Source organism: Anthonomus grandis, chromosome 16 (genome assembly GCF_022605725.1).
Source record: "Anthonomus grandis grandis chromosome 16, icAntGran1.3, whole genome shotgun sequence".
NCBI lineage: Eukaryota > Metazoa > Arthropoda > Insecta > Coleoptera > Curculionidae > Anthonomus > Anthonomus grandis.
Window position 1 is genome coordinate 7,332,274 of NC_065561.1, and position 13,719 is coordinate 7,345,992.

General features: G+C 32.5%; 2 protein-coding genes across 6 annotated transcripts in view; both read right to left on the minus strand.

Moving 5' to 3' along the window:
• The window catches only part of LOC126745987 (serine/threonine-protein kinase mig-15), a 162,158-nt gene that overhangs the window by 97,009 nt on the left and 51,430 nt on the right, over nucleotides 1–13,719 (minus strand). For all 5 annotated transcript variants that reach the window (XM_050454069.1, XM_050454070.1, XM_050454068.1 and 2 more), the window contains 2 exons: nucleotides 7,477–7,599; nucleotides 18–175 (listed from right to left, as the gene is read on the minus strand). In XM_050454069.1, the coding sequence (XP_050310026.1) occupies nucleotides 18–175; nucleotides 7,477–7,599 (281 nt within the window). The remainder of the gene's footprint in view (nucleotides 1–17; nucleotides 176–7,476; nucleotides 7,600–13,719) is intronic.
• Nucleotides 5,467–7,021, minus strand: LOC126745999 (uncharacterized). The gene is made up of 2 exons (XM_050454087.1): nucleotides 6,457–7,021; nucleotides 5,467–6,331 (listed from the first exon to the last, which is right to left on the minus strand). Exons 1-2 carry the CDS (start codon nucleotides 6,664–6,666, stop codon nucleotides 6,068–6,070), a joined length of 474 nt encoding a protein of 157 aa, XP_050310044.1. The 5' UTR covers nucleotides 6,667–7,021; the 3' UTR covers nucleotides 5,467–6,067.

Sequence of the window (13,719 nt, forward strand, 5' to 3'; positions counted from 1 at the left end):
AATTAATATTCACTTACAGAGGCTTAGGCGGGTCGCTAGCCAATAGCGTCCCATCGTTTCGAGCTCCCCTACCGCCCTCCTCAGGCTCCGAATCGCTTTCGCTATCCACATCTAACGCCCTATCGTTTGCCGAATTTGAAGTGCTCGGCGGCGACACGTTGTTATTATTAGATGCCTAAAACATTTCAAATTAAATCAGTCTTTTAAAGTAAAAGAAAGTTTAACAAACGCCATTTAATTGATATCATAAAGAAACTATCAACACGAATTTATCGTAAGAAAGAATATTATATCTGCCTAGAGCTTTCGGCCGTAGACCATTATTAGGGCCACGAATTTGTCAAAATTAAGGGCGACTACTTAAGCGGAAACGAAGAAAAATAGTAGACCATCATTGTTTGAAAATTTGTGCACCAACCAAGATGTACCTCGCCTACTTAATAGGCGTAGTGGCAAAGTACATCTTGGTTGGTGCACAAATTTTCAAACAAAAGCCATTTACGTAACGATTGTCTACTATATACTATTCTCTTTGCTTCTGTTTAAGTAGTAGTCTTTAATTTTGACAAAACCATAGATAGCTTTAATAGTGGCCTACGGTCAAAAGCGCTAGGCATATATAATATATTCTTTCTTATGCTCACCCTTAGAATCTAAATTGGGAATGGAGGTCAAGTGGCAGATCGTTTTAAAGGGCGTTCAATTCTCTTTTCAATGGTATCCTACTTTGTTGCTTTTTGTCCAGAGGTTTCCGAATAATCGCGTTTCAAAGTTGCGGAAACGATTAAACTTGCTTTCATTGAGATTCTGGTTGTCAGGATAGTGTGTCCACAAAAACTATTGAGTTGCATTGAGTCTCCTTGTAGTACATATGATTAGAAGAGTAGGTTATACCATTAAAATCGTTGAATAACAAGAAAAAATGTAGATTAAAGAATTGATTTTCTACTTATTGATTACCTTACTTAAACATAAATAAGTCTAAGGGTGTTAAATCTGGTGATCTTAAGGGCTATTCAATTGATCCTCTTTTACCAATCCATTTATACGGGAATCTCTCGTTTAACCACTGTCGGACCGAAATAAAATAATGAGGTGGAGCACCATCCTGCTGGAATGTTAACAAATCTTCCTGTAAAACTGAATTAGCCCCTGTACCAATTTTAGTTTCTAGTTCATGGGTGATAGGAGGATCAATAGTCTCATCAAGTATATTAAGGTACAGATCACCTGTCAAGTTTCCTTCAATAAATAAAGGACAGGTAACGACATTTTCAAGAATACCGGCCCAAACATTAACCCTTTGGGGATATTGTGTATGTTCTTCTAGAAAAATATGCGGGTTTTCGTCACTCCAATACCGACAATTTTGTTTGAGAACATTTCCATTTGGAAAAAATTAACATTCATCGCTGAAACAGATATTCGACAGAATATTAGGATTAGCGTTGACTTGACGACTCATGAATTCACAAAACTCTTTATTGTATCTCTAATCTTTTATCAAAATCATCGCTCTAGAGTTCTTGAAGTTACCCTCATTTTATACGGATCGAGTTTATGCATTTTCACTGTCTTTCTTACTGTCTCGTGTGATATTCCTGTCTTTCTGGCTACTGCCCGCAAGGAGGTGGTAAGCTCTGCAGGAAATAATCCCAAAATCACAATTTGGGCTCCTTCATTCATCCCTTGTAGGTTTTATTTTTCTATTACTTACTGAACCAGTATCAAAGAACTTTGAAACCAAATCCAGCACATATTTGTGACTCACTTCACGATTTCGATTTTTTTCATTAAAAACCATTGCCGTCCTTCGGGCAGATTTTCCAACGTCTCTATAAATTATTTTAAATTTTTTCTGGAAGATAAGAAACCATTATAACGTAAAAATTATCACTGAACAGCCCAACGAGCAAAAGCGAATTACCAATAATATTCCTGTTTTGCTAGATCTTTAAAATTTGCTTCCCATGTTTGGTTGAAAGAACAACGTATTTTTAGACCGAATTCAACAGTTTTTGTATAAATACTAACCTGAAGGCTGAAAAGCAAAATCTCAATGTAGGCAAACTTAGCTGTTTCTGAGACTTTGAAACGGGATTATTCGGCAACCTCTGGACAAAAAGCAACAAAGTTGGATACTACTGAAAAGAGAATTGAACCTCTTGACCCTTATTCCCATTTAAGACATCTATTCCTCCTAGAGGATTGAAACAAGAAGTCTAGGAATATTCATTTATAATACAAATAAAATTGACGTATGTTTTTCTTCTATTTTTTATATTTTTAACTGCAAGAAAGACATTAAGGGTGGAAAGTTTTCAAATTGACAAGCGATATATTCCTTAGTATTTATCTGATTGCGTAAAAAAACGTTAGCGGTCGTTTCTGCTAATTAAAATTGCGCAACATGTGCTTCGACAAATAATGGATGAAGCAGTTAGTGATAGCGAAGAAGAAGAATTTTAAGATCAGCATGAAATCCTAGATATGAGCGACGAAGACTTGATCCATTTGGAGATCATTCTTAAGATAATTATTGTCCTAGTGACACATCACCTGCAGATTCCAATGACTATATTCAATGTAGCAAAAAGCGAAAAACGAAATATATCATGCACATTTCTCGATGAAACTACTGAACCAGTAATACATCAGGCATACTTAGACATGTCTGATGATTCCGAATTTGGAAAATTATAAGAAATAGTAGGTTTTCCGGAAAAATTCATTTAGAAGCCTGTTACAGGCGAGAATCTGAAGCATTTTGAGTTCTCTGTGCCAAATCCAGGAATTCCTGCCAAAATAATAGACGACCTATTCAACAAGGCTCCCATGAGTTTTAGAGGTACTTTGTAACTGATTCTATTATTATAAACCCAAGCTATTTGACTACTGGGGCCGTATTTTTGAAACCATTCGAATTTGATTCGCATACGAAATTAGACGATTTCGCACGAAAAATCGATATTCGTATTTTCGACCGCATAGTATGCGAATTTTTTGGCATGCGGTGTCTCGAATGGGTATATACCATTCGAATTTCAAAGTTCGTGTGCGATTTTCAATTTGATTCTGCCACTTGTCTTGTTTTGATTTTAAACCTTAGCTTTGTATTTTTTTTAAATTTGTGTGTTCGTTGAGTATTTTCGTAGTGTTTTTTTGTTGTTTATTGAAAAAAAAAACTATAATCAAATGGCAAGATTAAACTATCTTGTGCAAAGAAACGTCGTCGATGCACTGGAAGAGGCTGAAACTCTGGCAGATAGAAGGAATAGGATGTATTGTTCATTTCTTGACCCATTTGAAATGTATTCAGATGCTCAATTTATTAAATTATATAGATTAAGCAAGCCTCTTACGATGGAATTAATAGACTTACTAGAGCCTCACCTCACAGCTCCATCTAGGAAATCAGCATTGTGCATTCCAAGGAAAGTAAGTAGGAATCAAAATATTTTTTTTGTATAACAATCAAATAATACCTTCAGATTTAATGCTAAATTTATAAAGCTTTTAGATAATTATAAATTTCTCAATTTTTCAAGCATTTTGAAAAATTTTTGTATAACATGTATGTAATTTATGAAGGTACAAATTTCAAATTTATGAAAGTAGAAATGAGATCCTCTTGTTTCCTAGTAAAATGAATTTATTTCCTTAAGTTTGAGAAAGGTAGCACAATCTGTTTTTCTGAAGAGGTGCTGATATTCTAAAATGGTGTTTGGAGTTTCTAGATGCTCTCCTAATACAAGAATTATTTTTTTATAGATTTTAACAACATTACGATTCTTAGCAAGTGGCAGTTACCAGTTGGATGTAGGTAGAAATATGAATCCTGCTGTTTCACAAAGTAGCGTGTCAAATGTGATTCATGAGGTAATAGATGCTCTTAATATGCCTGATATATTTAACAAGTATATTCATTTACCTCGAAATAGAGATGAACTGTCAGATTTAAGGAACAAGTAAGTATCTTTTGTTTTATAGGTATATAATTCTAACCTGATAAGAGTAGAAGTTATATATTTTACTCTTTTATTCACAAACTCGTCTGAGTCTGCTCAGCAAGAACTAAACTAAAACAAGGCTATTGCCATATTAATAAATTGTAATCATTGTTTTTAGTTTAAAACATTGTATTAATTTTCTTAAAATGGATTATCCAATATTTTTTTAAGGTTTTATATGACACATAACTTCCCTGGAATAATTGGCAGCATTGACTGCACTCATATAGCAATAGTTGCACCGAAGAGGAACCAGTACCCAGAGGAAGCATATGTGAACCGCAAGGGCTACCATTCATTAAATGTGCAGTTGGTAAATAATAAAATATAACAGTATTCAATTAGCTAGATATATAACTCAATATGTTTGCAAAAATATTCCTACATTATGTCTGCTAACATATTTTAACTACTTTATATTTTTATTTCAGATCTGTGATCCAGATTTAAGAATTCTAAATGTCTGTGCCCGATATCCTGGCAGCAGTCATGACAGCTATATCTTTAACAATAGTGCAGCCTACCAATATATCAGACAACTGTATAATAATGGCTATACTTCTTTTTCTTTCTTAGGTAAGATTTTTATTTTAATAATTAAATATACTGATTTCACATTAAAACAAATGTTTCAAGGTGATTCAGGGTATGCACTAAGGCCATGGATGGCTCACCCCAATCCAAAATGTATTGCCAGGATCTCCTGAAGAGAATTATAATATTCAACAAAAACAAGCAAGGTCCATTATAGAAAGATGTAATGGGATGTTAAAGCTTAGATTTCGTTGTCTTTTAAAGCACAGGGTTCTTCATTATGATCCAACCACAGCCTCAAAAATAATTAATGCTTGCACAGTACTGCACAATATGTGCATTATACATAATATACCTCCCGTAGAATTTGGTGATGAAGAGGAAGATAATTATATTGATATTGACTATGGAATCTATATAAATGATAATGATATCATACAAGTTAGAAACCAAGGCCAAGAACTCATTGCAGGAAGAAGGTTACAGCAACTATTAATTAGAAACCATTTTAGAAATTTTTAAATTGATATACTGTAATATGCTTGAAATCCTATTTGTAACAACTTTGTTGTAAAAATTTGCAGGTCAATAAATATGTTTATAAAGAATAAGAGTTGATTATTATGTATGAGAATTTAATTTGGCCAATGCAAAAACAGGTAGGTAAAATGTTACATATTAGTGTATTTATATTTATTCAAACTATGTATAAGGCTAAGTTGTGTATTTAAAACAACAGTATAATTATACAACAAAAAATTGGTAATAAAAACAAATTAACATTAATGGAATATTTATTTCATCCTCTCATCACAAGTATTCTAATAAGTACATATTCTAACAAGTTCTTGGTAAACATAATCAGCTACATTAACAAAAAAAATAATTCCAATTAAACAAAAAATAAATCCTAGAACAAAAAATATATGGTCTGAACGCTTAAAAATCTACATAGGAACTCACATTCTCTTTATTTCTCAAAACAAACTTAAAAATAATAATTATATCTCTTGCTTAATGTTATTTGGTACTTGTCATACTAAATATCACAAAAATAACACAGTACATTATATTATAGGTAATAAGAGAGTAAGTGGAAATTTTTTCGAGTAAATATTTGTAATAATGGAAATATTTCATTTATCTGTATGTAAAAACAAGTCTAATAGAGCCTTTTGATTCACAGAAAAAAGACAATATGGATCAAAAATTAAAAAACTGTCTAAATTGAAAAGAATAATACATTAAAAAAAACTAAATATTCATGACAATTTATCTTTAAGTATAAAGTATTCTACTAGAGCCTTTAAACTTTGTGCTATTGATTCTTTAGCTTCCACATCTCTTTTGAGTAGGTTGTTTTGTTCCTTTGTTAGTTCAATTAATTTATCATTTGCCTGTATGGTTTTATTTAATCTTTGGATCCGTGAAGTCTTTTTCCTATTAGAGGTGTTTGAAGTTAAATGATCAATGGAGGTGTATTTATCATCTGCAGTTAAACATTCACCGGCACTAGTGATGTATTATTTTAAAGGGTGATTAGATTCAGGGGAAAAAGTTATAGGCTCAACATTAAAAGTGCTTTCATTTAAACTACTGACAGTAAAGTGGCAAGAGGATTCCTCTACATTGCGATCACCATCTACTAGAACCGGTCCGATTAATTCTAAAATTTTTTCATCATAACTATTAAGGTCTGCCACAGCTGGTCCACCTCCAGTTCCCATTTGATGATTTCTAATTTCAGTTTTTTTCTTCTTTGATTTTGACTTCAAATCTTGCCAAGTCTAAAATAATTTAAAAATCATATTTAGAAAAGGGTAAATCAATCTAATTTTGACAAATATAATAACTGTACTTATAACCACTGAAAAGCAATAACAAACAATAATTTTGTAGAGAACACTCGTACCTTACGCCATTGTTTCCAGTCCTTATGTGCTCCAGGGAGACTGTGCAATCTGCCGGCTAACTTTATCCACAAGGCTTGTGCAGTTTTAAATGAAAAATCTTGTGTGAATTTGCCCGACTTTAATTCCGGATGCTCTTCCATGAATAAAATTAATTCCTTCTTTTGCTCACTTGAAACAAAACCGCAATATTTTTTATTTTTTGGATCCATCGTAAAAAAAAGTCAATTTAAAAAACCCAAGAAACGCCGTGAAAACAACCTCAAAATTCCCTGATGTTTTTAAACTTAAATTTCAGGTTAGGTTAAAAAATCTTTATCGTCTTCATCCCGTTTGACATGGCCTTCAATAGCACTCGACTTTGCTACGTTGCCACTACATTTCATGTTCGTATGCGAATGAAATTTCGAATGCTGTTCAAAGATGCACTTTTTAGTTCGTGTGCGAATTTTGCCTCAAAAAGGCTTCAAAAAGTTCTTCTTAAAGTTTCAAAAATACGGCCCCTGGTCCCAAAATTCTGGTAATAGTGGGTAATCGACATTCTAAAACTGAGTGAAATTAGTCCCATTTCGTGGCAGGCTTTTATTTAAACACTTTATTAAGAATAAAAAAAGGATATATCTAAAATTTAAAAGTGTATTGCGGCAGAGATGCCCAACCAGAAGTACCCCTCCTATACTTGTCCCTGACTAATCCAGCCTAATTAAATCAGTTATTACGTAGTAAAGTTCCATTTATCGTAAACCTTTGCTTGGTGTGCCGTTAAATAGTGTCTGTTCATAATATCGATGACCGAATAAACTGCCACATAGAAACACAGAAATTCAAATATGAAAATAATATCTACATTATTGGTAATGTAATGATTTTTATATGTTTGTGTACAATTTCAAGTTTAAATTTTTTTTGTAGATATTAAGTACCACATTTTTTCTAGACCAATTCCTTAATAGCAAAAACATAAAATTCTTAAATCAGAACCTCTCTGAAATAAATATGGTTTTAAAATATTGTTTTTTTACCTGTGAACGAGAGTTATTCCTGTTATTCCTAGGCGGAGCTTCGGGTTGTGCCGCTACACCATTATTGGAGGAAGGCTGTTGCATACCAAGCTCTTTTAAATTAGCCGCTAATGAATCAAGCTCCTAAAAATGAGACATAATTGTTTGGTGTTTAAATAGAACAATACAATGTTTTTCAAAAGCTTCAGGCTAGTTTCTATTTTGAATTTTAGTCGCTATCGTCCACTTAACTTTCTCAAAAACTGTAACTGTTGCTAATAGAGTAATTTTTAATAGTTAGTTTTTAGGTATGACTTTTATTCACCTAATGCAACAATTAAACAGTGCATATAGAAACGTTTATTAATGGTTTAATGGTATCATGTTGGAAAATTAACCCAAACTCTACTTAAATACATTTTGTAATAACCTTGCTTAACTGCTAATTTTTAACCTAAGTAATAAGCTAACTTAATTGCTAATTTTTTTGCTTTTAACTAATATTTGTTCAAATCTTAAATTTATTACAGATTATGATATATGTATTTTAGAACAGTTAAATGGCGATAATTTTACATGAACAATCATCTTTTCGGCATTTTCGATCACACTTTATGTTTTTCTTAGAGCAACTTTTTTTATAGAAATGTCAATTTTATTTACTACACTTCGGTCTTTTGGTATACTGCACATGATTTTTTTAATCACATGTCATATTCATCCTCTTTTCACCCCACAGAAAAAGTAGGTTGTAAAAGGTAAATTTTACTTCAAGGAGATCACATTAGATTGATTCACTAACTACAACACCTAAATTGTACCTATCCAAGAATAATTTAATTACATTTTTACTTTGCATAAATGGTGAGTAAATAATGTAATGTAATACCTACATTTCTCCATAATACATCAGTACTACCAATTTAAACTTAGTATGATGTGCAATATTTTTGCAACAAAAAGATATTTATATTAGTATATGAAGGTTGTCCCAATACGAACGCAATTTTTTTTATTGCATTAAGTCAAAAAAAAATAAATAAAAAAACTAATGTAAACAGTTTGCGATTAGTAGCCATGGAACGATATACGGTCGAACAACGAATTACTATTGTTAAAACACACCAGAAATATGAAAAATGTTTTGCGAAAATAGTTCGTAAATTGCGTCGCATTTTTGGTCGACACAATGACCTACTCCACACTGTCCTCGTATCTTAAACTCAATAACAGCAATAAATATAAATGAGGAAAAAATTAAACAAAAAATTCAAAAATTAAAAAACGATTCATCTGCAGGTTTGGACAAATTAACGGCAACTATTCCAAAAAATTGCAGTGAAGTGATAGCTGCGCCTCTTGCAAAAGTTATGAAATACTCAATGATTAAAAACTCTGTACCCGAACAGTGGAAAGTCGCGTCGGTCACGCCAATTTTTAAAAAAGGCGACAAGTTATCAGCAGGCAACTATAGGCCGATAAGCCTAGTATCAATTGTTTGCAAAATTATGGAGTCCATTGTTCGAGATGAAGTGCAAACATTCTTTACTGAAAATTATGTAATACCCTATATCCAACACGGAGTAAACGGATTTAACGGATCACGGATAACCTGCTTCAATGCCTTAACCAGTGGATAACAGCCTTAGACAAAAATCAACCAATAGATGTCATCTACCTCGACTTTGCTAAGGCATTTGATAGAGTTCCCACGAAACGATTGTTACATAAGCTAGAACATCTTGGCATTACAGGAGAATTGTTTTATTGGATTGAAGACTTTTAAAAAAATAGAAAGTTTAGTGTGAGGGTGAGGGGCACCATGTCAAAATTCTATCCAGTATCCAGCGGAGTCCCTCAGGGCTCCGTTCCTCGGCCCTCTCCTGTTCTTGGCTTACACGTGTGATTTAACGTTCAGAACTAAAATGTTGGGTATCAATGTTTGCTGACGACACAAAAATATATGCAGTTTCCCTAACTTCTCATCAAAAATTGCAAACCGATCTGGACACTATTTGGAAGTGGTGCAGTGAATGGTTACTTCCTCTTAACGCGGACAAGTGTGTGGTGTTACATTTAGGAAAAAATAATCCCCAGCTACCCTACCAAATAAATAACATTGAACTTTAAAAAATCGAATCTTATTGTGATCTCGGAATAATAGTAATTAAGGATCTCTCTTGGTCCCAGCATATTGCCTCAATTGTAAAACGTGCAAATTCTATGTTGTATCTGCTGCAAAAAGATTTTGTTAAAATTCAATTTCACAATTTTATGAAGTTGTATACCACGTTTGTCCGGCCTATTAACATTATTAAAACAGATATATATATTAAAACAGATGTATAAAACAAAAACACGTCAAATGTTTTTGCCTAATGGAGTGTTTGATGTTTGGAATTCGTTACCCGTAGATGTCATAACGGCTCCTACTGTAAATTGTTTTAAGAATCGTCTGGATAAATTGGATATGTTTAGTGTTTAAATTTGAAAGCTGACATTTGATGATTTATTGAAATATGTATAATGTAATGCCTACTTAGTTCATAGAGCTATACAGAATGTAAATTCTTGGCTTTTATCTAATAAAATAATAATAAAGAATAATGCGCCAAATCGCACTACCGTCCAAAGACTACTTCTAATACAAGACAAATTTGAGCAAAATGGTTCTCCCGTCGACGTTAAAACATCAGTGCGTCACCGTACTAGTAGCTCTGTTAAAAACATTGCCGCGGAGTTATTCTATCTACTTCTTTGAGGACGAGGCAGAAAATACAGTGGACGCTATCGTAACATGCTCACTGAATTTTTATAGCCTCAATTGGATGGTATAGATACGAAAGGTATGTGGTACCAACAGGATACGATACACGCGATGCTATTTAGTTGTTCCAAGAAAAGTTTTCCCGTCGTGAATGGAGGCTAGAACTGGCCCGCAAGATCGTGCCATTTAACGCCTTGTGATTTCTTTCTTTCGCGGTTTTAAGAATTCCTCGTATACACTAATGATCCAACAACAATTCCACAGTTGAACAACCAAATTAAACGTGTTATTAGCGAAATTAGGCCACAATTGTGTGAAAATGTAATTGAAAATTTCTCAAAACGAATAAAAGTCTGTCATCAAAGTCGAGGCAATCACTTGTCAGATACAATTTTTCCCGTTTAATTGCAGTGTATAAGCTTTATATTAAAATATAAATAACACTTAGTTTAACTTAAATTATGACTTTCAGTTCACAATTAAAGTGTGCATACTTATTGGGACACAACCACCAACAATTGACTATAAAATCTTAACTGAAAGTAAAAATAATAGAATTATAATCCCAAGTACTGAAGTGTTGAAATCACTCAGTTGCAAAAACAGGGTTTTCTTTCCCAATTTATTAGTACAGAATGTATGGTAAAATATTTTGTATTTTATTTTGAAAAATTATTAAAATTTTTCTTTTTTCTCCTCTAAATTATTCTCCCGACCACATTTTGTAATTTTTTTTCTTTCACATATAGTTATTAATCAAATATTAGCAATATTGTATTTTTATACGAGAATTTATAGATAACTACCAGGCGTTTTCTACGTAAAAAATTGCTTTAAGAAAGTTTGTACCGGATTTAGAACTCTTCATACAGTTATTTTCAAAAATTTGATAATTCAGATGGAGAAAATATCTGAAAAACCAAAATCCCGAAGTAAACGGTGTTCAATTCTATGGATTAATAGAAATGTCTAAAACTTTTCCAATTTATCCATCTTTGTATATATCTGTAACGGTTTTCGAGATCGCATTACCAATTTCAGACCCACTGAATGTTCTTGTGCAATTTCAAGAAAAACTTTTTGTTGACGACGTTTTTCATGGTGAGTTTTGAATTGCATTTTATGCTTACTGTTACGAAGCGTTAAGAAACAATTTAACGTAATTAGTTACTTATTTTATTGGGTATTACGTCACTTCAAAATCAATTTAGAAATTACTATCTCACACACTCAAAAATTGAAAAGAAAAAGAAAATAGACTTATTCACGTATTTAAAAGAAATATGAATTGAAATCTATAATGATACCGTTTGATATACTTAATTTAATTAACCTGATTAAACCTCAGCTCCTAGGTACAGGGTGGGCCAATTTAGACGTTTTCTTATGGGAAGTCATGTCCCTGTTAGAGATAAAAAAATTTTGACCTCCATTCTCCGGGCTCAAATTTTAAAAGAAGTTTATTGAAGCAAATTAAATTTTGCTATGGCAAACAGTTTGGCCGCTAGAGGGCGTTTCTGAAATTTGGTCATTTTCGTTTTTCGGCTATGGCTGCTGTGTTTTTAAAGATAAATGATTTCTGTAAAGACTTTCTTATAGCACTTTTAAGCGCTTAACATGTTCATGATATTTAAATTTATACAGGGTGCTTCAGTATTAATTTTTTTTTTTTTTTTTTTTTTTAATGGAATGCATATTATTTTTTTGCATTTTCTTGTAGCCCTTAAAATTCCCTTTTCAAATATATATAACACTTATAATCTAAATTCATTAGTTTAGGAGATATAAATAGATTTCTTAAGTATCAATAAATTATAATGCCGTGCCATTTAAAACGCCTAAAAAACAGAGTAGGCGGGTGACACAATTGCGGGTGAAACAATTGCGTAAAGGTTTGAGTAGGCGGTTCTCAAACTGCTTTGAGTAATACGTCATTTTGACATAAACAAGCTTATTTTCATAATCTGTTTTACTTTGTATTTCTTTTATGTGATAATCACAATGTATCAAAACTATGAAAAATTCGATATGATTAAATGTTTTATTGAATGTAATGAAAATGCAAGAGAGGCCTGTAATTTATATCAAGGACGATATCCAGAACGGGGGCAGCCACATAGTACGCTGTTTAAAAAATTAAAAAGAAACCTTATTAATTTTGGTTCTTTTGCTAAACCGCGAAGAAATGCTAATAATAATATAAATGACGATCAAGAACTATTGGATATAACAGTTTTGGGCGCAATTGAAAATAACTCTAATCTATCCACCCGGAAATTGGAAGTAGAAACTGGTGTGCCAAGGACCTCTACAAGACGGATTTAAAAAAAATATAGGTATAAAGCTTATCGAACCCGAAAAGTTCATCATCTCTTTCCTGCGGATCGTGATAGAAGATTGGAATTCTGTCGGTGGTATTTGCAAAAGTGTGGTCAAGATACAACATTTGGCTACAATTGTATTTGGACGGATGAAGCATCGATTAGTAGTGCAGGCATTTTTAATAGGTATAATAGGTATACCTGGGCTCGAGCAAGCCCGAGCAAGCGGCCAAATCAAGGCCGTTACAGTTTTAGTGTATGGGTATATTTCGTGGTAGATTTATTGGTCCCTATATTTATGATGGACAGTTAAATTCAGAGCGAAATTTACAAATTCTGCAAACGCAAGTTGAGCGCTTCCTAGAGGAATTGCCTCTAGCCCAGCAGAGGCATCCTATATTTTTCCAGCAGGATGGTGCGCCACCGCACAATTCTAGAGTGGTCAGTAATTATTTAAATGAGCAGTTTGGTGAGCAGTGGATAGGAAATCAAGGTCCAATACGTTGGCCGCCTAGATCCCCTGACTTAACACCCTTAGATTTTTATCTTTGGGGAAGAATAAAAGACTTGGTATACCAACAGCCAATTACTTCAAGAGTAATGTTGGAAGAAGCTTTACATAATGCATTTGCAACAATAACAAATATTGAATTAAGAAACGCTGTTGATAATGTTGAAAAACGTAGCCGCTGGTGCATTGATCAGGAAGGAGCTCAGTTGAACACTTGTTATAAGTACGTAATATATAGAGTTGCAGTTTTAGTTAAAATATCAATAAAAAAATAAAATCTGGTTTTTACTTTTTGTTTGTTAGTTCATATTCTAAGTTTAAAATAAATAAATACTTTTATTTATTTTTTTTTTACAGTATTATTTTGTTTTTATAACTGTATTTGTCCATTAATATAATTAATATTTAATAAAACAGGAGCTATTGTTTAATTTACTTTTGATTTTTAAAAGCGCTTACTGAAGTATCACAAATAAAAAATACAGAACCTATAACGTCCTTTTTCAATCTTTGAGTGTCTTAAATAACTGCACTTATTTTTAATAAGGACGTTGATATCGCAGGCCCTTAAATTCTCATTATATTTGATAAAACATCTAATCATATGGAATTTTTTGAAAAATTGATACGTTTTTGGATTCTAATATCAAAATATAAATACAAAG